Consider the following 25,512-nt stretch of genomic DNA (forward strand, 5'->3'; position numbering starts at 1 on the left):
GACCAAAATAGTTCCAAAGGCCAGATCTGAATGAGGGTGGGGGAGGTTCAATTTGCCATGTTGCAACGACCTTAGCTTCTGTCTTGCTAGCTTGCGCTGTGCAGTGCAGCCTAGGTGGAGTAGTCGAACGCAGATCCACTGAGCTCTCAACACAGACAGCATTGTCAGAAGAAAAGTTGATAAAATAAATTTAAAATTTTGTATTGTTCGATACATATGCGTACCGAACCGAAAGCACTGTATCGAACGGTTCAATATTGATATGAGTATCGTTGCACCCCTAATATATATATATATATATATATACATATATAAAATCACCCTCTCGCCCCTGCGGGCAGTCAATCCTTCAAGCTCGGGTCCTCTACCAGAAGCCTGGGAGCTTTAGGGTCCTGTGCAGTATCTTAGCTGTTCCTAGGACTGCTCTCTTTTAGACTGAGATCTCTGATGTTGTTCCTGGGATCTGCTGCAGCCACTCTCTTAGTGCTCCGATTACCACTGGGACCACCGTTACCTTTACCCTCCATATCATCTCGAGCTCTTCTCTGAGCCCTTGATATTTCTCAAGCTTCTTGTGTTGCTTCTTACTGATGTTGCTGTCATTCGGTATCCCTATATCTATCACTACGACCATCTTCTTCTGTTTGTCTACCACTGCTATGTCTGGTTGGTTAGCCATCACCATTTTCTCTGTCTTTATCTGGAAGTCCCATGGGATCTTAGCTCCGTCATTCTCCACCACCCTTGGGGGCGTCTCCCATTTTGACCTCGGGACTTTCAGGCCATATTCAGCACAGATGTTTCTGTATACTATGCCGGCCACTTGGTTATGGCATTCCATGTATGCCCTGCCTGCTAGCATCTTGCACCCTGCTGTTATGTGCTGGATTGTCTCAGGGGCATCTTCACACAGCCTGCACCTGGGGTCTTGCCTGGTGTGATAGACCCCAGCCTCTATGGATATTGTGCGCAGAGCTTGTTCCTGTGCTGCCAATATTAGTGCCTCCGTGCTGTCTTTCAGTCCAGCTTTGTCCAGACACTGGTAGGATTTCTGGATATCAGCCACCTCCTCTATCTGCCTGTGGTACAGTACATACCATGCAGGGGACAGTCCTTCCATGATAGTTCCATGTCTTCCTCCTCTTTCATTCTTGGGTTTCTGCTGCCAGAGGTGAATACCTCAGGCAGTTTTTTTCAGTCTGGAAAAGAACAACAAAGAAGTGTCAGTAATCAGGATAACAGTCTCTGGAGAAATTATACTCCAGAGTTGGAGTATAATTTCTATCATCAATCATTTTGATCTCTGACAGCAAAACAACAATTACAGATGCAGCAAGGACAGCAGCAAAAGTGGCTGAAAACAGCTTTTAGAGGATAAATTCACATTTCAATAATCAAAGTGGCCTCATTTATATGTGTGTGTGTGTTGGTACAATGACACCAATCCACCATGATTCCCCCACAGAGTGGACCAGCAGAGCTCAGAGGTTCCCAGTGGTCATTCTGCCCAGCAGCATCAAACACAGCTGGACTCCATATTTATGGTCTGTACATGTACAACAACTACTTATGCTGTTTTAAACATCGAGGCTTTAAACAAAAACCAAAGTGAAACAGTTTGTAGTTGAGATCAGTGGGAATTAAGCTAAATGACTACTGTTTCTTCTATAACTTTGTAAATAAATGACAAATATGATGGAAATCAAAAACATTAGCACTTACTAATGCACTTACCAATGATGTGACACTCGGCTGTATTGAGACGACCACATTAGGTGGTCCTCAACTGTAATGGAAAACCAGTTGATCCAGTCCAGTCGTGGCGGCCTGTGGTGAGTGAATCTGAGCAGCTACTAATGGAAACGGGGCCATAGATGTATTTGTCCTTAATAACAATGAATCACAAGATTTTTAGATTTTTACATTACTGTTAAAATCTCATTTTGTTTGTTAAAGTGTGCAGTTCAGGGTGTGTTACTAAAACTGTTGTTGGGTCCAAAGACCCAGCCCCCATAAAAAGCAGCCCAAACAGCTTATAAGAGTTAAACACACATGCATATCTATCAAGTTAAGACTGGTCTAATATACTTGGATTTAGCTTGAAGAATGTTTCTGTACAAGGACTGAAAATGATTTAAAACGCAGCCAAAGAAAAGAAAAACTAGATGAAGGTCTGGCTTGTCTTATGAAAAGTACAGAGGAATTATGGGTCACTCAAGACTTGTGCTCAATATAAGAGTTTAAATAAATCTAAAGAATAACTCAAAATCCTACAATAACACTGAGAAAATCATCTACAGCATAACTATCCAAGTGGATTTGTTTAAGAAAGTGCCATCTGTTGGTGGCGCTCTGCAGTTGCATGAAAGGGGTATGTTTATAGTGAAAGTAGTAGAGAAAGTAAACCCCATGGGAAGGAGGGAGGACTCTCAGCGGCTCACTTCCAGCTCATATTCAGCCATTTGACTTCTCACTGAAAGAAGCAATTTTGAGTGGCTGTACCTTAATTAGAAGAGATAACATGGCAATAGTAATTAGAATTGAGCAATGCTGTCCTTGTAATGTGGTTTATGATTTTTATACATCTTTTTATGAACAAGTCCAGTTTTTCTGTTGAGCCTCTCAAGTTGTTGACAGCAGTAGTCAAAGTTCACATGTGAACCAGAGCAGCAATCAGGTCCAAATGTGTTGTTTAGAGAAGTGATATCATCAATATACTGCTTTGTTGACATCCTGCAGCAGTATTTGCTTGGTGAGAGAATTGATAGATGTCTGAGGAAACAGCAAAGTCATTCACTAAGTCATTGTTGAGTTTAGGGGGACGGTAGACAGTTGGAGTACGTTCAGGCAGCTGACTCACAGTAGATTATCAATCAATCAATTAATCAATTTTATTTATATAGTACTTTTAAAAACAACAACTGTTGACCAAAGTACAGTGCAATAAAATAATCATATACAATTTAAAAAATGGGTCTTTAAACCAGTCTTAAAAGTGTCCATGTTGGAGAGGTCCTGATATGTAAAGGCAATTTATTCCACAGTTTTGGAGCAGTCACAGCAAAAGCCCAATCTCCTCTGTGTTTTAATCTAGACCTAGGGACAACTAGAAGCATTTGGACCTCAAATATCTCGCCCGAGTATACCAATTTAAAAGGTCAGAAAGATATATAGGCGCTATTCCATGCAATGTTTTAAAATCAGTGTCAACTGAAGGCAGGAGCAGACACCTCTATGACTTTCCACCTCTCAACATAGATTATTGCAATGTCCCATCGCAGTGCTACGGGCTGGTAGATGTAAACAAACCTGGAGGAGGGGATTTATTTAACAGAGAAAAGTAACAGAGTTGTGTCTTGATGCATGCTCAATCATCCAGGTAAGTATATTCCAAAAAGGTTGGATCATCTGGATGTTTTCAGTGGGAGAAACGTTTCATCATCATCGAGGTGACTTCTTCAGTCTCAGCTGACTGCAGGTTTCCAACCTTATAAACAGTATATTTGCAATGACTGAATCCAGCCCACTGAAGGAACAATGGGCTGTGGGGTCAGCTCCTTGATCATTGGTACGCATATTGTTATGACCATTGATCAAAAACCACTGATCAAAGACCATGAGTACCATTCACAGAGAGTTGGGGAATGGCTGCAATAACAGCATTGTAAGATGTGTAACGATGTACCCTTAGGCCCCCTCCTCGATTCAGGGATAGTCTTTCCCTTTACATGTAAAAGTCCCCCTTGACTCTGCGATCAAACCAGCATTCACATCACTCAGGGCCTTCTTGATGTGATGTTCTTCTGCTTCCCTGGCTGCTGTGTCTGTGGGAATGGTGTTTGCTCTGTGTTGTAGCATCCTGATGACGCCAAGTTTGTGCTCCAGTGGATGATGAGCGTCAAACCTTAAATACTGATCCGTATGCATAAACCGAGTGAACCTTTAAGACAGACTTTAATACAGACCTTTTTGTCTGTATTATCAACTCAGTCACCTATAACATCTCCAAGTTTCTGGCTTTAATCCTCAAGCCGATGGTAGGCAGCTCTGAACACCAGTGAAATGTTTCTCCCACTGAAATCACTGCATCCACATGAACAGAATCAACGTTTTGGGATCATGGAGTTGTGGAGAATGTCTCAGTTAATCAGATAAAGTCAAACTTACAATTGGTAAAGACATCGTGGATTATATGCCCCTTGATCATAAAGAAGCGGATATTTTAGACTGAAGTTCAGAGTGGTGGCTTATTCATAAAGTATTCTGTTCCAGCTGCTGGAGGACAACATCATCACTTTTGTGAAGAACGAGCTGAAGAAGATCCAGAAGACTCTGAATCCAAATAAGCCCCAGTGCTTGGAGTTTCAGAGGGAGGATGATGAGCAGAGGAGAAACAGCAGAAAGGCATTTGTGAAGATCACAGTGGACTTCCTGAGGAGAATGAAGCAGCAGGAGCTGGCTGACCGACTGGAGAGCAGTAAGAGGATTTATATAAAGATTTCAGCTGCTGGATAAATGAGAGCCTTATGACCAATGTTCCCTCTAAGCTGCGCGCGTGTGCAATTGCGCACTGCTGGCACGGTTTCTGCGCAGAAAAAATCTGCGTTGCGCACAAAAAAAAATTCTAACCTGAATTGAAATTAAAGCAAATACGTTAACAATTTTGTTTTGCAGTGTTAGTAAGTGACTGGCTGCTCGAGTATGGGATTAGAACAACGCCACCTTATCCCATAGTCCAGCCAATCACGAGATTTACATTGGTATATACGCAGCTAATCAACGTTGTTGAAAGGCTATGACAGCATTCTTATGTGCCGACACCGGTGTTTTAGCTGGCAAAGCGGCGTGGCTGATGTGGAGTGAAGCCACGTTAATGACAACGTGTACAACCATTGGAGATGTGAGCAGGACAGATGGAACAACTGACGGAAAAAGTCCCAGACCACAGACTTATACTCATAATACAAGTCAGAGCTTTATAAAAAAAAAAAAGAAAAAAGAAAGAAAGTTGTGTTTTCAAAATTGGAGTTCAAGTTATTTTTACTTCCAACAGTGTTAACATACTACACAGGTCATGAACAAGATTTTTTTTACATTTTCATTGTAGTTGTGGGCTAAAGCAGTTAATTAAAAGTAGTCTAACATAAATGTAAATGTTGTAATTTGGTTATTCTAATAAACCATGTAACTTGGATGGATTTGATGCTGGCGTGACCACAGTGCACACGTCTAATGTGGCTCACAGTGGTCCAAGGGATCGCTCAGGGAGTTTGTGTGTTCGCTCTGACACATGAAAAATTAGAGGGAACATTGCTTATGACACCAGTGTGTTCAGTCATTTCTCAGTGAGTTAGAAATTGTCATCAGCATTTTGTAAAATATAATTGTTGAAGTTATATTATTATTATTATTATTATTATTATTATTATTATTATTATTATTATTACTCAGAACTTCCAGCTGCAGTTTTTCAGCATAACCTTAAATCTGCACTGAAGAAGAAGTTCCAGTGTGTGTTTGAGGGGATCGCTAAAACAGGAAACCCAACTCTTCTGAATGAGATCTACACAGAGCTCTACATCACAGAGGGAGGGACTGCAGAGGTCAATGATGAACATGAGGTCAGACAGATTGAAACAGCATCCAGGAAACCAGACAGACCAGAAACAACAATCAGACAAGAAGACATCTTTAAAGCCTCACCTGGCAGAAATAAACCAACCAGAACAGTGCTGACAAAGGGAGTGGCTGGTATTGGGAAAACAGTCTTAACACAGAAGTTCACCCTGGACTGGGCTGAAGACAAAGCCAACAAGGACATCCAGTTCATATTTCCATTCACTTTCAGAGAGCTGAATGTGCTGAAAGAGGAAAAGTTCAGCTTGGTAGAACTTGTTCATTACTTCTTTACTGAAACCAAAGAAGTAGGAATCTGCAGCTTTGAAGACTTCCAGGTTGTGTTCATCTTTGATGGTCTGGATGAGTGTCGACTTCTTCTGGACTTCCACAAAACTACAATCCTAAATGACCCTAGAAAGTCCACCTCAGTGGATGTGCTGCTGGCAAACCTCATCAGGGGGAAACTGCTTCCCTCTGCTCACCTCTGGATAACCACACGACCTGCAGCAGCCAATCAGATCCCTCCTGACTGTGTTGACATGGTCACAGAGATCAGAGGGTTCACTGACCCACAGAAGGAGGAGTACTTCAGGAAGAGATTCAGAGATCAGGAGCAGGCCAGCAGGATCATCTCCCACATCAAGACATCACGAAGCCTCCACATCATGTGCCACATCCCAGTCTTCTGCTGGATCACTGCTACAGTTCTGGAGGATGTGCTGGAAACCAGAGAGGGAGGACAGCTGCCCAAGACCCTGACTGAGATGTACATCCACTTCCTGGTGGTTCAGGCCAAAGTGAAGACGGTCAAGTATGATGGAGGAGCTGAGACAGATCCACACTGGAGTCCAGAGAGCAGGAAGATGATTGAGTCTCTGGGAAAACTGGCTTTTGATCAGCTGCAGAAAGGAAACCTGATCTTCTATGAATCAGACCTGACAGAGTGTGGCATCGATATCAGAGCAGCCTCAGTGTACTCAGGAGTGTTCACACAGATCTTTAAAGAGGAGAGAGGACTGTACCAGGAAAAGGTGTTCTGCTTCATCCATCTGAGTGTTCAGGAGTTTCTGGCTGCTCTTCATGTCCATCGGACCTTCATCAACTCTGGATACAATTGGCTGGAAGAACGTACAACTTACAAAAAGTCTAAATTATTTAAAAAGAAAAACAACTTAAAGTCACTCTACCAGAGTGCTGTGAACAAGGCCTTACAGAGTCCAAATGGACACCTGGACTTGTTCCTCCGCTTCATTCTGGGTCTTTCACTGCAGAACACTCAATCTCTCCTACGAGGCCTGATGACAAAGACAGGAAGTAGCTCACAGACCAATCAAGAAATAGTCCAGTACATCAAAGAGAAGCTCAGTGAGAATCTGTCAGCAGAGAAAAGCATCAATCTGTTCCACTGCCTGAATGAACTGAATGATTGTTCTCTAGTGGAGGAGATCCAACAGTCCCTGAGATCAGGAAGTCTCTCCACAGATAAACTGTCTCCTGCTCAGTGGTCAGCTCTGGTCTTCATCTTACTGTATTCAGAAAAAGATGTGGATGTGTTTGACCTGAAGAAATACTCTGCTTCAGAGGAGGCTCTTCTAAGACTGCTGCCAGTGGTCAAAGCCTCCAAAAAGGCCCTGTAAGTAAATATGTCCTTATCACTTTAATTTTAAAATTCAGTTGACAAATAATTGTTTTATCAGAGGTATATATTTCAAGATATGCCAAAATCCTTCATTAAATGTCATACAGCTGGAATTTTGTGTTTAATTTTAATACTTTTAGTTTGTAAATATTTATCCTAGTTATCATAAAACAGGTGTGAAAAGTGATGAGTGTTGGCACTGAAAATGTATATAAGTATTATGTGATCGTCATCATCTCCTTCGGGTGATGCTGTCTCTTGGTGATCGCTCTCTATGCGGTAGAGTATCACTTCCTGTTCCTGTTTTCAAAGTATAGGGTGAGGTGACATTGAGGAAGAAGCATAGTCTTAAACTGAAGCCCCAGGTACCCCACCAACCTGTTCATATGTCTAACTGTTTTTCCCCACTCGGTGACACACCCGCCGGGGGTCAAACTCTGGTAATTGCTGATTCCGTTCTCAGACATGTGAAGCTAGAGACACCAGCAATCACAGTCAATTGTCTTCCAGGGGCCAGAGCAGGTGACATTGAGGGAAATTTAAAACTGCTGGCAAAGGGTAAACGTAAATTTGGTAAAATAGTAATTAATAGTTTTAATAATAATAAAACTGCCAAACTCCCACCTTCCTTTCATATAAAAAATTCTTGAAAGAGTAGTTGTCAAACAGCTAACAGATCATCTGCAGAGGAATGGCTTATTTGAAGAGTTTCAGTCAGGTTTCAGAGCTCATCACAGCACAGAAACAGCTTTAGTGAAGGTTACAACTGATCTTCTTATGGCCTCTGACAGTGGACTTATCTCTGTGCTTGTCCTGCTAGACCTCAGGGTAGCATTCGATACTGTCAACCATAATATCGTATTAGAGCGATTAGAACATGCTGTAGGTATTACAGGTACTGCTCTGCAGTGGTTTTTATCATATATATCTAAAACATTCCAAGTTGTTCATGTAAATCATGGGTCCCCAACTCCAGGCTTCGAGGGCCGGTGTCCTGCAGTTTTTAGTTGTGTCCCTGATCCAACACAGCTGATTCAAATGGCTAAATTACCTCCTCAACATGTCTTCAATTTCTCCAGAGGCCTGGTAGATAACTAATCATTTGATGGAGGTCTGTAGACCTAGGGTGAGATCTAAAACCTGCAGGACACGAGGTCTAGAGTTGGGGACCCCTGATGTAAATGGAGAGTCTTCTTCACACGCTGAGGTTAATTATGAAGTTCCACAGTGTTCAGTGCTTGGACTAATTGTGTTTACATTATACATTCTTCCCTTAGGCAGTATCATCAGAAGACATAGTACACATTTTCACTGCTATGCAGATGACACCCAACTCTATCTATCTATGAAGCCAGATAACGCACACCAATTAGTTAAACTGGAGGAATGTCTTAAAGACATAAAGACCTGAATGACCGCTAACTTTCTGCTTCTTAATTCAGAACTGAGGCTATTGTACTCGGCTCTGAAAATCTTAGAAATGTGGTATCTAACCAATTTCTTATTCTGGATGGCATTACCAGGCATTCAAGCCATTTTGACCAGGATATGCCCTTCAATAAACTTATTAAACAAATATGTATATGCGCAACATCTCTAAAATTAGAGATATCCTCCTTGAAAAGCCTTCAGTTAATCCAAAATGCTGCAGCAAAAGTACTGACAGGAACTAGAAAGAGAGAGCATATTTCTCCCCAATTGGCTTCCCTTCATTGGCTTCCTGTTAAATCCAGAACTGAATTCAAAATCCTGCTCCTCACACACAAGGTCTTAAATAATCAGGCCCCATCTTTTCAAAACGACCTGATATTAACATATCGCCCCATTAGAGCACTTCGCTCTTACACTGCAGGCTTACTTGTTGTTCCTAGAGTATTTAAAAGTAAAATGGGAGGGAGAGCCTTCAGTTTTCAGGCCCCTTTTCTGTGGAACCAGCTTCCCGTTTGGATTCCGGAGACAGACACTATCTCTACTTTTAAGATTAGCCTTAAAGCGTTCCTTTTTGGTAAAGCATATAGTTAGGGCTGGACCAGGTGACCCTGAATCCTCTCTTAGTTATGCTGCAATAGCAATAGGCTGCTGGGGGATTCCCATGATGCATTGAGTTTTTCCTTTTCATTCACCTTTTTCACTCACTATTAAGAGACCTCTCTGCATTGAATGGTACTTGTTATTAATCTCTTAATTAATGCTCTTCCACAGCATGCCTTTATCCTGTTTTCGTTCTCTCACCCCAACCGGTCGCAGCAGATGGCCCCGCCCCTCCCTGAGCCTGGTTCTGCGGGAGGTTTCTTCCTGTTAAAAGGGAGTTTTTCCTACCCACTGTCGCCAAAGTGCTTGTTCATAGGGGGTCATTTGATTGTTGGGTTTTTTTCTGTATGTATTATTGTAGGGTCTACCTTACAATATAAAGTGCCTTGAGGCGACTTTTGTTGTGATTTGGCGCAATATAAATAAAATTGAATTGAAAATTGAATTGAATCTGTACTCACTTTGTTTAATATTGAATTCATATTCAGCAGAAAAAATTTCTGGCATTTCTGAAATATTTCTGGGTATAACTGTTATCAATGTACCACCCAGTAGCTATAATCATGAATTCTAAAATGAATACAAAACAGAAATTTGACAAATTTTATTTAAACCAAAAGCACATGGAACGATTGAGTGTTCTTTTTATACTCTGTTCTCTTTTCACTTCTTCCTCATTCCTCCTGATTCTGTTCACATTTTGCTCTGCATCACTGCTCAGTTTCCTGACAAAAACATGATTAAGTATTGCCAAATGTAATACTGTCTCATTACACTTGAACAAAACCCTAATTGTTTTTTATTTTGTTTGTTTGTGTATCTGTTATTTTTCAGACTGAGTGACTGTGACCTGTCAGAGAGAAGCTCTGAAGCTCTTTCCTCATGTCTCAGTTCTCAGTCCTCTAATCTGAGAGAGCTAGACCTGAGTAACAATAACCTGCAGGATTCAGGCGTCAAGCTTCTTTCTGAAGGAATGAAGAGTCCACACTGTACAGTGGAAACTCTCAGGTGAGATCAAGCTATATCTTCTTAATCAACTGACAGAATTTACAAAGTTATAATAAGATAATCCTTATTACCTTAGATGTGGAGGTGTTCTGAAGTGCAACATTAGCTGTGTCCCAAAACTTCGGCTGCATCCTATGAGGCCACATTTGAAGGCCGAGTATGTCACAGCCAGGTGACTAAGGCTGTCCCAATTCATCTACTCCTTCAAATGCGGCCAACAAATGCGTCTTTCATTTCCCCGAATTTGGAGGATGGGTCGGGTGTGTCCTTCGTGGCCCACCATATCCCAGAATTCATAGCGCGGCCCAGCCAAATTTCAGCTGCCAACAATGGCGGCCGCTACTAAGTTTTAAAATTAGTCTTATTAATCTTTTTGGGTCACAAAATAAACTTTTGACATATTTTCAGGCGAGAAAGTAGCTGTGTAAATTTCAGATATCTGCTTGGTTTATCAAGACATCGCATATTTGCAAAAGTGTGCCGATGTTTTCAGAGACGTCTGTTACCCCCTCGCTTGATAGCAAGCCGGGGGGTTCAATGGTCACTCCAGCCGGCGAGAGCAGTGGAGTCCCGGCTTCATCGTTTTCAGACCCCCGCTCTTTTGCTACTCAGGTTAAACATGATATATAAGTCACTCAGATAACTTAAAAATGTAATTTACCATCAATAATCCTGGCTAATGTGCAGTCTCTGAGGAGTAAATTGGATGAACTGCATTTGAATGTCACACATTTACGTGACTACAGGGATACATGTCTAATGGCATTCACAGAGACTTGGCTCAAGGATTCTGACCCTGATTGTTCTGTGGAAATAAATGGCTTCGGGTTTCCCATACGTTTGGATCGAGACCCCGGAGCTACCCAGAAATCTCAAGGAGGAGGGGTGTGTTTGTATATAAATCAGAAATGGTGTAAAAACGTGACCGTTCGTAGACAAGTTTGTTTCTCTGACATTGAGCTCCTCTTTGTGTCTTTGAGGCCGTTTTATCTGCCGAGAGAATTCCCACAGATCAACGTCACCATCATTTACATCCATCCTAAAGCGAATCCTAAGAATGCGACTGACACCATCTCCAACGTCATCCACTCACTACAATCTCTCTCTCCTGAGGCTCCTAATATTGTTCTTGGGGACTTTAATCGATGCGACTTGAAGAAAACACTGAGCAGCGAGCAGGGATCGCAGCGAGCAGGGATCGCAGCGAGCAGGGATCGCAGCGAGCAGGGATCGCAGCGAGCAGGGATCGCAGCGAGCAGGGATCGCAGCGAGCAGGGATCGCAGCGAGCAGGGATCGCAGCGAGCAGGGATCGCAGCGAGCAGGGATCGAAGCGAGCAGGGATCGCAGCAAACGGTCCAGCGGCTGTAGTAACTGGAGGACAGATCATGCTTCTGCGGGGAACTAGAGGCGGCGAGACAGTGCTCTACCTCCCGCGGCGAGATGGGCCGGTGCCGATTGGCGTGTTACAAGGAAGCAGCGGGCAGAGTTAAGAGTTCTGCCCACCCTGGTGTGCCGGAGCGGAGAACACGGACAGGAAGGCGAGTACGCCGCCGGGTTTCCCCCTTGCACACTGCTTGCCTGGATATTTATTTTTTTAGTGACTTTTATATCGTGGCGGACGCCACTGGGTTTTAATGTTGTGTTTTATTAGTGTTTATTGTGTTGTTCCCTGGCCATGGTTGTTTTAATTCATTTTACATTTTTAACTGTTTAAATATAATAAATTATATTTTAATTATACAGTTTTTAATTCAGTGCATTCCCTTGGCTGCACCACTGCTCTATCCGTTTTTGAGGAGGGTTTCCCTCCTTTAGTAACACTTGTGCAAAAATTACCTTCACCTCCGTTACACATATACATCTGTGGCTGGCCCTGCCCTCGGATCCTCGGATCACAACACGTTGCATCTTCTGCCAGTTTACAAGACTGTGCTGAGAAGAGAGAAGGTGAGGAAACACCACATAAAGGTTTGGAGTGACGACGCCTCTTTAGCCCTGCAGGGCTGCTTTGACTTTACAGACTGGTCGGTGTTTATAGAATCATGTAGAGACATTGTTCAGCTGGAGCTGAACAACAACACCCTGATAACGGACTGTGTTTAGACTGTTCTTCCGATTCCATGCAAGGCCACCTGGGTTGGCTGGAAGACTGTTTACTTAGCCTGGCAGGGCGAAGGACACTGTCTCAGCTGAACTCTGGACATACACACACACACGCACACAGACATATACACATGCAGATATACACTCATCCCCCCTCCCCCTCCAAACGCCTTCGACGCTTATTCCCTTCCGATGCCGATGGTGGATCATGGAGACCAGCGCATAGGCTGCAGGCCTGGATGTACTGTCTACATTGGATATCTCTTACCCTTTACCCACCCCTGTTGCTTGTCATATGTTTCTTTGGTGTATTAAGAGTTTTTTTCATGTGCAGAGGTGTTTTTTTCTGTTCTCAAACTGATCTCCCTGTTGGAGCTCAGTCTGGGGGGAGTTATTTTTTTCTCCTTATCTTTCCTCATGTTGTGCTTTTCCATGTTATACCCCTCTGACCTGTCTTCCCCATGTGATGTTTGTGTAATGTATGTATGGTCGGATGGGTAAGATGGCGCTGGCACGGCTGGCAGCCTTAACCCAATATCCCTCGGGATGAATAAAATATAATCAATCAATCAATCAATCAATCATTAATGAACTCACTGACGTTGTCTGCAGCTATATCTCCTTTTGCAGAGACATGATTATCCCTTCAAAGGTTGTGCATTTTTTCCCTAATAACAAACCATGGTCTTCAAAAGCTCTTATGAGGCTGATTCATGAAAGGAAAAAAAAGCTTTTATTGAAGGGAATATCTTGAAAGTTAGAGAAATTAGGAAGGAGATCAGATCAGAAATTAAAAAAGCCAAAATAAAATACAAGGATAAGGTGGAGGCGGAGATGGGTAGCAATAACTTAAGGGTTGCCTGGGCAGGCATAAAACACATGACTGGTCACTGTTACAGTGACTGTAATAAGATAAGTCTCCCTGGTTTTAGTTCATACTCTCAGTTAGCCAGTGAGCTGATTAGATCTTATTTGAGTTTTAATGATAATAATAATTCAAGGAATACACTTGATTTCTTAATGGAGAGCACCAGAGCCCCCCCAGCTTTGTTCTTTGATGAAAGAAGGGTGGGAAATCTTTTTAAAATGAGTAAGAGTAACAAAAGTCCAGGTCCTGATAATATTTGTGGCCAGGTGCTTAGAACATGCGCTGAGCAATTATGCAATATTTTTTATTACAACTTTCTTTTATCTCTTCAGCATCAGAAGGTTCCAGAGGTATGGAAAAAATCAATTATTTCTCCAGTTGCTAAGACCACAAAACCTACATCATTAAATGATTTTAGGCCTGTCGCTTTAACATCCTTAGTGATGAAGTCCTTTGAAAAACTTGTCAGGAAGGAGATCCTGCAGCAAGTAGAGAAGCTTATAGACCCACTACAATTTGCATACTGGTCTCGTAGAGGTGTTGATGATGCAGTGGTCAGTCTGTTGAACTTCCTTTATTGCCATCTTGATGGCGCCAAAGCTCATGCTCGGCTCTTATTTATTGATTTTTCTTCAGTTTTTAATACTATCCAGCCACATCTTTTAGTTGATAAGCTTCTTAACCAGTTTAAACTTGATTTTAATCTCGTTGGTTGGATTTTAGACTTTTTAACTGACAGATCTCAGTGTGTGAGAGTAAACAGTAGTTTTTCCAAACAGCTGAACTCTTCTACTGGCTCACCACAAGGTTGTTGTCTCTCTCCTCTATTGTATATTTTGTACACTAATGACTGTCACAGTACACAGGCTAACAGGCATTTCATTAAATATGCAGATGACACAGTCATTGTAAGCCTCCTTCATGGTTAAGAAGATTCCCATGGGCCTGTTGTGGATGAGTGTGTTTCGTGGTGTGATCAGTCCTTCTTAATGATTAACACCTTGAAAACCAAGGACATGGTTATTGACTTCAGGAAGACATCCCCCCATCCTGGGTTAACAGTGGTAAATGGTGCAGCCATTGAACTGGTGGACAGTTATAAGTATTTGGGGGTTGTTCTTGATAAGACTCTGTCTTTTGAGTCACATTTTGCTGCTACAGTGAAAAAGGTTCAACAAAGACTGTACTTTTTAAGGAGGTTGAGAGGTTTTAATGTTTCCTCTGCAACAATGACTCTTTTTTATAAAATTTTTATTGAATCTGTTTTAACTTTCTGTATCATTGCTTGGTACGGTAATATGTCCCTGAATAATAAGACCAGGCATAACAACCTGGTTAAAGTGGCTGGTAAGATTTCAGGGAGGTCTCAGGTCCAGCTTGTAGACTTTTACAACAGGCAGGTGCTGAGGAAGGCGACCTCTGTCCTGTTGTGTTCAGAACATCCTCTCTTTAATGATTTTCAACTGTTTCCATCAGGTCGTCGTTATAAAGTGCCTACAGTGAAGACAAAGAGACATAGACTGTCTTTTGTACCTAGTGCTATTATCATAGTTAATAGCACTAAAGCATAAGTTGTTGCCATTGTACATTGCACTTTTTTGATGAAAAATCTAGGTTGTTTTCTCAGGCTTATATCATATTATATTATATTATATTATTTTTGTGTGTGTATGTGATGTGTTGGTTGTCTGTTTGTTTGTTTGTACGGACATACTGCAAATCAATTTCACGTTAGGGACAATAAAGTTACCATTGACCATTGACCACTGACCATCAGTAAGTTGGTGACGGAGGCCCAAACTTCAGCCTCTCAGATCTGGGTAAACACTTCAATTCAATTCAATTCAATTTTATTTATATAGCGCCAAATCACAACAAAAGTCGCCTCAAGGCGCTTCATAGATACAGAGAAAAACCCAACAATCATATGACCCCCTATGAGCAAGCACTTTGGCGACAGTGGGAAGGAAAAACTCCCTTTTAACAGGAAGAAACCTCCGGCAGAACCATGCTCAGGGAGGGGCGGCCATCTGCTGTGACCGGTTGGGGTGAGAGAAGGAAGACAGGATAAAAGACATGCTGTGGAAGAGAGACAGAGATTAATAACAGATATGATTCAATGCTGAGAAGTCTATTAATACATAGTGAGTGAGAAAGGTGACTGGAAAGGAAAAACTCAATGCATCATGGGAATCCCCCGGCAGCCTACGTCTATTGCAGCATAACTAAGGGAGGATTCAGGGTCACCTGGTCCAGCCCTAACTATATGCTTTAGCAAAAAGGAAAGTTTTAAGCCTAATCTTAAAAGTAGAGATAGTGTCTGTCTCCTGAATCCAAACTGGAAGCTGGTTCCACAGAAGAGGGGCCTGGAAACTGAAGGCTCTCCCTCCCATTCTACTTTTAAATACTCTAGGAACAACAAGTAGGCCTGCAGAGCGAGAGCGAAGTGCTCTAATAGGGTGATATGGTACTACAAGGTCATTAAGATAAGATGGGGCCTGATTATTTAAGACCTTGTACGTGAGGAGCAGGATTTTGAATTCTGGATTTAACAGGAAGCCAATGAAGGGAAGCCAAAACAGGAGAAATCAGTCAGTACTCTTGCTGCAGCATTTTGGATTAGCTGAAGGCTTTTCAGTGAGTTTTTTGGACATCCTGATAATAATGAATTGCAGTAGTCCAGCCTGGAAGTAATAAATGCATGAACTAGTTTTTCAGCGTCACTCTGAGACAGGATATTTCTAATTTTAGAGATGTTGTGCAAATGGAAGAACGCAGTCTTACATATTTGTTTAATATGTGCGTTGAAGGACATATCCTGGTCAAAAATGATTCCAAGGTTCCTCACAGTGTTACTGGAGGCCATGGTAATGCCATCCAGAGTAAGAATCTGGTTAAATACCATATTTCTAAGCTTTTCAGGGCCGAGTACAATAACCTCAGTTTGATCTGAATTAAGAAGCAGAAAGTTAGCGGCCATCCAGGTCTTTATGTCTTTAAGACATTCCTGCAGTTTAACTAATTGATGTGTGTTATCTGGCTTCATGGACAGATAGAGCTGGGTGTCATCTGCATAGCAGTGAAAATGTATGATATGTCTTCTAATGATGCTGCCTATGGGAAGCATGTATAATGTAAACAGAATGGGTCCTAGCACTGAACCCTGTGGAACTCCATAATTAACCTCAGTGTGTGAAGAGGACTCTCTATTTACATGCACAAATTGGAGTCTATTAGATAGATATGATACAAACCACTGCAGTGCAGTACCTGTAATACCTACAGCATGTTCTAATCGCTCTAATAGGATATTATGGTCAACAGTATCGAATGCTGCACTGAGGTATAGCAGGACAAGCACAGAGATGAGTCCACTGTCAGAGGCCATAAGAAGATCATTTGTAACCTTCACTAAAGCAAGCTGTTTCTGTGCTGTGATGAACTCTGAAACCTGACTGAAACTCTTCAAATAAACCATTCCTCTGCAGATGATCTGTTAGCTGTTTGACAAATACTCTTTCAAGGATTTTTGATATGAAAGGAAGGTTGGAGATTGGCCTATAATTAGCTAAGACTGCTGGGTCTAGAGATGGCTTTTTGAGTAAAGGTTTAACTACAGCCAGCTTGAAGGCCTGGGGTACATAGCCGATTATTAGAGATAGGTTGATCATATTTAAGATCGAAGAATTAATTAATGGCAGGACTTCTTTGAGCAGTTTTGTAGGAATGGGGTCTAAAAGACACGTTGATGGTTTGGAGGAAGTAATTATTGAAGTTAACTCAGAAAGATCAATTGGAGAAAAAGAGTCTAACTTAACATCAATGGTACTAAGAGTAGCTGTACATAATATTACATCTGTTGGATGATTATTGGTAATTTTTTCTCTAATGATAAAAATTTTATTTGTGAAGAAGTTCATGAAGTCATTACTAGTTAACGTTAAAGGGATGGTTGGCTCAAAAGAGCTCTGACTTGTTGTCAGCCTGGCTACAGAGCTGAAGAGAAACCTGGGGTTGTTCTTATTTTCTTCAATCAGTGATGAGTAGTAAGATGTTCTGGCTTTGCGGAGGGCTTTCTTATAAAGCAACAAACTACTTCTCCAGGCTAAATGATGATCCTCTAAATTTGTGACACGCCATTTCCTCTCCAGATTACGAGTCATCTGCTTTAGGGTACGTGTTTGAGAATTATACCACGGAGTCAGGTACTTCTGATTAGAGACCTTAGTTTTCACTGGAGCTACAGTATCCAGAGTCGTACGTAGTGAGGAGGTGAAATTATTAACAAGATGATCGACCTCTTTTGGGGTAGCGTTCAGATAGCTGCTCTGCTCTGTGTTGGTACAGGGCATTGATGATGATAACAGTGGGTGGATTATATTCCTAAACTTAGTTACAGCGCTTTCAGAAAGACATCTACCTTTATAAAGTCTACTCTCCACTGCTGTGTAATCAGTTATTGTAAATGTAAATGTTATCAGGAAATGATCAGACAGGAGAGGGTTTTCAGGAAAAGCTGTTAAATGTTCAGTTTCTACGCCATATGTTAAAACAAGATCTAGAGTGTGATTAAAGTGGTGGGTGGGTTCTTTTACATTTTGAGAGAAACCAATTGAGTCTAATAACAGATTAAATGCCATGTTGAGGCTGTCATCTACATGGATGTTAAAATCACCAACAATAATTATTTTATCTGAGCTCAGAACTAAATCAGATAAAAAGTCTGAGAAATCAGACAGAAACTCTGTGTAAGGCCCAGGTGGACGATAGATGATAACAAGTAAGACTGGTTTCTGAGTTTCACAGCTGGGGTGGACAATGTTAAGCATCAGGCTTTCAAATGAATTAAAAGTCTGTCTTGGTCTTTCATTTATTAATAGACTGGTGTGAAAAATTGCTGCCACACCGCCCCCTCGACCTGTGCTTCGAAATTTCTTGTAGTTAGAATGACTCGGGGGTGTTGATTCATTTAAACTAACATAATCATCCTGCTGCAACCAGGTTTCTGTAAGGCAGAGTAAATCAATTTGTTCATCAATTATTAAGTCATGCACTAACAGAGACTTGGAGGAGAGAGTCTAATATTTAATAATCCACATTTCACTGATTTACTCTTTGGTTCAGATGTGGATACTGTATTGTTCTTTCTTTGTAATTGTTTATGTTTAAGTTGTTTGTTGCTGGTTTTTAGTTTGTTTTTTGTCTTTTTGGAAGCTGACACAGTCTCTATGGAGATGGGTTTTTGGGGGGTAGCAGGAGGAGAGAAGCTGCAGAGAGACGTGTAAGACTGCAACTCTGCTTCCTGGTCCCAACTCTGGATAGTCATATTTTGGGGGGTTTAATAAATTTTTCCATATTTCTAGAAATGAGAGCTGCTCCATCCAAAGTGGGATGGATGCCGTCTCTCCTAACAAGACCAGGTTTCCTCCAGAAGGTTTGCCAATTATCTATGAAGCCCACATCGTTTCTGGGACACCACTCAGACAGACAGCAATTTAATGAGAACATGCGGCTAAACACGTCACTCCTGGTCTGATTGGGGAGGGGACCAGAGAAAACTACAGAGTCCGACATTGTTTTGGCAAAGTTGCACACCGATTCAATATTAATTTTAGTGACCTCCGATTGGCGTAACCGGGTGTCATTACTGCTGACGTGAATTATGATTTTACTGAATTTACGTTTACCCTTAGCCAGCAGTTTTAAATTTCCTTCAATGTCGCCTGCTCTGGCCCCTGGAAGACAATTGACTATGGTTGCCGGTGTCTCTAGCTTCACGTCTGAGAATAGAATCACCAATTACCAGAGTTTGACCCCCGGCGGGTGTGTCGCCGAGTGGGGAAAAACGGTTAGACACATGAACGGGTTGGTGGTGTACCTGGGGCTTCTGTTTAGGACTATGCTTCCTCCTCACCGTCACCCAGCCGCCCTCTTTCCCCAGCTGCTTGGGGTCAGCCAGGGAACAGCTAGCGGGGCCTACGCTATCTTCGGCTGCACCAGCTACAGGGGCCTGGCTAGCTACAGGTGAATGAAGGGTGTGAAGCTGAGTCTCCAATTCAGTAATCCTGGCCTTCACAGCTGCAAATATATATATAATATAAAGTGAAAACCAAGTGACAGCGCCACTTGAGCTCCTTGAATATGGCTCCAGTGTATCAGCAGTTTTCACATATACAATGTTGGCATTTTGTTTTCCTGTCTCCAGGTCTGTTCTGAATGTAGACTTGAATTTGCTGGACTTTGTTTAAAGTTGCCCACAGTGGCACACACAGTGTTAGCTTGTCTTTCTTTGGTTTATCTATACTTCTCCCACAACTCTTTCAACTCTTTCTGTACACCGTTATATTTGTTCCACAAAACCAGCCAATCACAGACTTGGATGCAAAAAAATCTGATTGGCTTTTTTGGTCTCCAATCAGTTCGAAATGACGATATTGTGGAGGTAACCATGGAAGACACAGAGCTCTCAGTTCTCAATCCTTCTTTATTCCTCTCCAACATCAACTGCGCACATCGCGCCACAAAACACAGCAACACACTTCCTCAACACTGGGTGTAAGTGGAGCCCTCTAGTGGTCCACCACAATATGCAATATCCCAGAATGCATTTCGTCCAAAACTCAAACGAGGCAGTGGCGGAGGAACTCAGAGTGGCAGAGTACTCTTTCTGGCAGAACTAGTCCAGGACCCGGGGTTTAAGCAAACGGCCAGAACGGCTGAACCGGGGGGGTGGGGAACTGACAGAGAGAAACCCAGCCCGGGAGACTCGGACTCCGTTGACTGTGGGGCGCTCCTGGGGGAAAAAACAGAATCCATCAGCCAGGTGGCAGGTGGGCGGCCGCGGCGAGGGGCCTTGGCTGGGACCACCTTATCATCTTGCATAACATGTGCAGGCTTAAGTCTGTCAACAGAGACAACCTCCTGCCGACCGCCAAAGTCCAAAATGAAATTTTTTTCGCTCGGTTTAAGAACCCTGTATGGCCCATCATATGGAGGACGCAGCGGAGTCCTACTACCTCGAAACAAAAGTGTCAGGCAGGCAGTGGTGCACAGGACCAGGAAAAGGAAATGAGTCCCTTGGGGGGTGAAAAGGCAACACAGAGGTATCGAAACATGGGGGGAGGGGGCGGCTCTCAGGTAAGAATTCCCCGGGGGCCCAGAGGGGCTGGCCGAGGACCAGTTCAGCTGAAGAAAAAAAAGAGGTCTTCTTTAACCGCGCTACGCAACCCCAGAAAAATCCACGGAAGACGGTCGACCCAGTCGCCACCTGTTAAGGAAGCCCGGAGCGCGGCCTTGAGTGACTGGTGAAACCGCTTGCACATCCCGTTAGCTTGTGATGGTATGCTGTGGTGCGGTGGACCTTGACCCCCAGGCTGTCAGCCATGGCAGACCAAAGCTCAGACACAAACTGGGGGCCCCTGTCTGAGGTAATGTCAACAGGGGGACCGAAACGCGAAACCCACGTTTACAAAAATGCTCTGGCCACCGTCACCGCTGTCGTGTACACCAGGGGTACCGCCTCCGGCCACCTGGTCGTGCGGTCCACTACAGTCAAAAGGTGCGTGAAACCCTGTGACTGCGGCAAGGGACCAACCAGGTCCACATGAACGTGATCGAAACGCCTACCGGGGACATGGAAAGGTTCAAGTGGTGCCTGCTGAGCGTTGGCATGGGATACAAGCCGCCGGCCATTCTTTCACCATTTTGTGAAGGCCCGGCCAAACGAACCTGGGACTGACCAGCTTGACTGAGGCCCATACGTCGGGATGAGAGAGGGCATGCACCGAGTCAACAACACGACAATGCCATGAAAGGGGAACCACCGCGCGGGGCGGTCGGTGGAAACATTGCAAAGCAGGTGTGGACCGCTGTCCCACACAGGGGTGTCCTCCAGCACGAGGCCCATTTTCATTGACTGAAGGGCAAGGACGTCCGGGTCAGCACGTTGCTCAGCGGCCATGGCAGCGTAGTCGACGCCAACATACACAGGAGAAACCAACACGCGTGAGAGATTGGACTTACCAGCCACATGCTGAATGTCTGTGGTAAACTCTGAAATGGTCGCCAACTGGCGCTGCTGGCGTGCGCTCCATGGGACAGAGACTTTGGACATTGCAAACATCAAAGGTTTGTGGTCAACGTACACAGTAAAGTTGCGACCCTCAAGGAAAAAACGAAAATGTTGTGTCGCGAGGTGCAGGGCCAGCAACTCCCTGTCGAAAACACTGTACTTGCGTTTGGCATCCCAGAGCGTACGACTGAAAAAGGCGAGCGGTTGCCAGAGACCTGAAACCCGCTGTTCCAACACCGCACCCACTGCCACGTCGGACGCGTCGGTGGTCAACGCGATCTTCGCCGACGGAAACAGGTGGGCAAACAGGGCGGCTTCAGCCAGTGCAGACTTGGCTGCGGCTTGGCTGCCTACTAAAGGCAGCAGCTCAGAGCCTCTCGTCGCTGGAATATTGTTTCACCACCTTAGTGAGAATCCCAGCTTGTAGATTAAGCGAATTGTGTCACGTATCGTTAGTGATTGCTTTCCTTCCTGTCTCCAGATCCCCGGTCCCTTCCTGTTTCCCCGCAATCTGGGAATTGAGAGTGAGTGAGCTGAGAGCAAGAGCAGAGTGTGAGGAGCGGCTGAGACCCCGTGTGTTTGGAGCATCCGTCCCTTTCCTCTTCTTCCCAGGGACCCGTGGAAGCCCTTCCCCAATCTCTCACTTTTGTAAATAGCACCTGGTGTATAATAAAGCTACAAGTCTGAACGCAACCCGCTGCCTTCGCTTGAGTCAAACCCGCTAGCCCTGACAATAATATTCAGTACTTACTTTAAAGAGTTTAGTATTCGGCTGCTCCGCTTCAGCCGTCCGCCGTTTTCTTTCAGCAAAATTATCCACACCCACCGCCGTACTATGAAGTCTGGGATATGTTGGGCCATGAAGGATACACAGACCCATCCTTCAAATGCAGGGAAATGAAGGGCGCATTTGAAGGCCGCATTTTGAGCAGCCTTCGAATTGGGACAGCCTTCGTCGCGTCGCTGTGATGTAATCGGGCTTGAAATGCGGCTCAGTTATGTTGGTGTTTAACGATGAGTGTATTTGATGACTTACCAGCAATTCCTGCTTCTGTTTACATGACGTCATACATAAGTGGCAGTTCGATAGCATAACAGATGTGTTCGCTAACCAGCTTCCAGCAGAGAGATTTGTTGTTATTGAGTCGTTGGTTCTGTGCTCTGTGTACTAGATGATAAACAGTTTAAAGTTGCCTTTAGTTGTATGCAGTGTGTTAATGCATAACGTCTGACTTTAAGTTAATGTAACCAGCAATGTTCCCTTTAATTTTTCATGTGTCTGACGAACACACAAACTCCCTGAGCGGTCCCTTGGACCACTGTGAGCAAGAGCAGACGTGTGCACTGTGGTCACGGCAGCATCGAATCCATTCAAGTTACATGGTTCATTAAAATAATGAAATTACAGCATTTGCATTTATGTTAGATTACTTTTAATTAACTGTTTTAGCCCACAACTACAATGAAAATTTAAAAAATCTTGTTCATAACCTGTGTAGTATGTTAACACTCTTGGAAGTAAAAATAACTTGAACTCCAATTTTGAAAACACAGCTTTTTTCTTTTATTTATTTATTTATTATAAAGCTCTGACTTGTATTATGACTATGAGTCTTTGGTCTGGGAGAGAGTCCTGTAACTCTGTCCGCAAAATACAGTATATAATGACTAATGTTGGGCAAATAATTGTATACTTCTTCAAAAAAGTTACTGAGTTTGGCAAACAACAAAGTTTTTTGCAGCTGTTTACCTAAAAATGCTGCAAAGGCATTTTTTAAACAAACATTTCAAAACATTAACAGAAAAATCAGGTGTTCTGCATCAAATCTGATGCCACACAAACTATTTGTGCCACTCCAAAAAATCATTTCTGTCCACTCTAAGATAAAGGAGAACATCAAAAACCTGATATCTGCAGTTGTGACAACAGGAAATGTATCAGTCCTGTAACACCTGTAACTTTCAGCAGTCGTCTCATTATTCTGACACACACAACAAAACTATTGACTATACACTAAACATCGCAAATCTCTTACATCTCAAAACACCACCGTCACTCCTAAAACTTCCTCCCGTTTCTTAACAACTAAATGCCACATTGCCATATAATTTTTTGATTGGTCGACATGGTACTTTTTTTAACCAATAGGAAAGGGTGGGGGTTTTTTTTTAGTTTTGTTTTTGCTCAAAAGCGGAGAGTGTTTTGAGCGTTTTCCTTATAAAACGCCGTTTCTTCCCGCAGTAAATATAAACAATGATAGTATTCAGGAAGAAAACCAAACATTGCATATATTTTTATCATAACTATGATTTTTCATGGACCATCAACACAATTTAAAAACTGGTATAAAGTCCACACTTTTTCCGTCAGTTGTTCCATCTGTCCTGCTCACATCTCCAATGGTTGTACACGTTGTCATTAACGTGACTTCACTCCACATCAGCCACGCCGCTTTGCCAGCTAAAACACCGGTGTCGGCACAAAAGAATGCTGTCATAGCCTCATAGACTTGAACCCATAAAATGACAAAATTCCATAAATCCTACGTGAGATTCGAACTCACTTTCACTGTTTTCCTTTTCCTTGGGACTTGAACCCAGTACTTTTACTTATAAACTTCATCATCATTACTTCAAACACAATTCTCATGAGATTTTCACCAAAATCAAAACAGACATTCACCAGTAATTTCAGTGAGTAGACTTTACTTTTTTCATGTCCAATTTGGCACACTTTGGAAACCATTCAACAGGTAGTGCCTTACCTTTGGATAAGCCGGCTTATGCCCACTCACTTTGACCACTGATATTCATGCCTGCCCGTCTGACCACCTCGGACCCCAGATTTCTCCGTCCAAGCCTCCAACTCACTCTCCCTCCTCAATAACCGGACGAGCCTCCCAAAATGTTGGGTTCAATATTGAGGAGGGATAGAGGAGGTAATCTACTTCCATAATAACAACACTGATCCGGCTGGGTGAAGTAAAACGATGATTTTAATGACACGCGTGGGGAAGACCGCCACTGTACGCAGACAGCGCCAATCCCCGACTTACAGAGCATAAGCAGGTGTTTTATACCTTCTGGGCTTAAATTTACTGACGCCCTTAAACGTCACTCAGATACAGTTCATACATAGGATTCAAAACCACAATGACTTAAGACAGTTTAAAATAACATTGTCTCCGTCTCCACGACAGATGCTTGCTGTCAGCCTTCTGACTTTCACTTCCCGTCTGGAAAACCAAACTGTTCCTCTTTTTGCAGAAACAATTTTAGAGTTACAGGCAAACATGATTAACCTCTCACCTATAAATGAGATAAAGTCTACTGTGTGTTTGTATGTGACCTCACATGAACTTGTAACCTTTTCCACCAGACAGAAGGCCAGCACGTACACATTTAAGATTATAACAAGCATTCAAAAGCATTTAAGATTATAGATTCAACTCAACAGTTTAGAGTGGTTATAACTGCACCTGTAGTAAAGGCTAATTGGGTACCAATATGTTTAAACATCTGAATACAATATCAATACTGCAGATTGTATTATTAATGCAATAGTAATGATGATGATTATTAACAATAGCAGTAAAATAATTTCTAATCCCTCACAAGTTAGAGCTGGATCAGGTGACCCTGAACCATCCCTTAGTTATGCTGTTATAGGCTCATCCAGTCATGGTAGATGGTCCTGCACCATCTACCAGTTTTTAACTGGTAGGATCTTTCTTTAAGAGGGAGTTCGTCCTTCCCACTGTCACCAAGTGATGCTCACAGTGGATTGTCTGATGGTTGGGGCTTTCTCTCTAAACAGTGTAAAATGTTACCTTTCACTGTCAAACAGCTTGAGATGACAGTTTTTTTCTGCTTGTAATTGTCACTTATAAATAAAGTTACATTGAATGGATGTAAATGGATTGATGTTATTGTAAGTGACAAAGAGAAAATGATTGTTGACAGATGGATTGTTGTTTTGTGTGTCTGCAGTCTGTCAGGCTGTCTTATCACAGAGGAAGGCTGTATTTCTCTGGCCTCAGCTCTGAGCTTCAACCCCTCCCATCTGAGAGAGCTGGACCTGAGCTACAATCATCCAGGTATATCAGGAATGAAGCTGCTGTCGGCTGGACTGAAGGATCCACGCTGGAGACTGGACACTCTCAGGTATGGAG

The 25,512-nt window shown here is 42.9% G+C and overlaps 1 protein-coding gene across 1 annotated transcript in view; it reads left to right on the plus strand.

The window, feature by feature from the left end:
• The window catches only part of LOC146507642 (NLR family CARD domain-containing protein 3-like), a 55,281-nt gene that overhangs the window by 21,102 nt on the left and 8,667 nt on the right, over nucleotides 1–25,512 (plus strand). Inside the window, exons 4-8 of the mRNA XM_085178648.1 lie at nucleotides 1,466–1,544; nucleotides 4,273–4,477; nucleotides 5,452–7,252; nucleotides 10,124–10,297; nucleotides 25,331–25,504. Of these exons, the coding sequence (XP_085034774.1) occupies nucleotides 1,466–1,544; nucleotides 4,273–4,477; nucleotides 5,452–7,252; nucleotides 10,124–10,297; nucleotides 25,331–25,504 (2,433 nt within the window). The remainder of the gene's footprint in view (nucleotides 1–1,465; nucleotides 1,545–4,272; nucleotides 4,478–5,451; nucleotides 7,253–10,123; nucleotides 10,298–25,330; nucleotides 25,505–25,512) is intronic.

Source organism: Neolamprologus multifasciatus, chromosome 11 (assembly GCF_963576455.1).
Source record: "Neolamprologus multifasciatus chromosome 11, fNeoMul1.2, whole genome shotgun sequence".
Lineage (NCBI taxonomy): Eukaryota > Metazoa > Chordata > Actinopteri > Cichliformes > Cichlidae > Neolamprologus > Neolamprologus multifasciatus.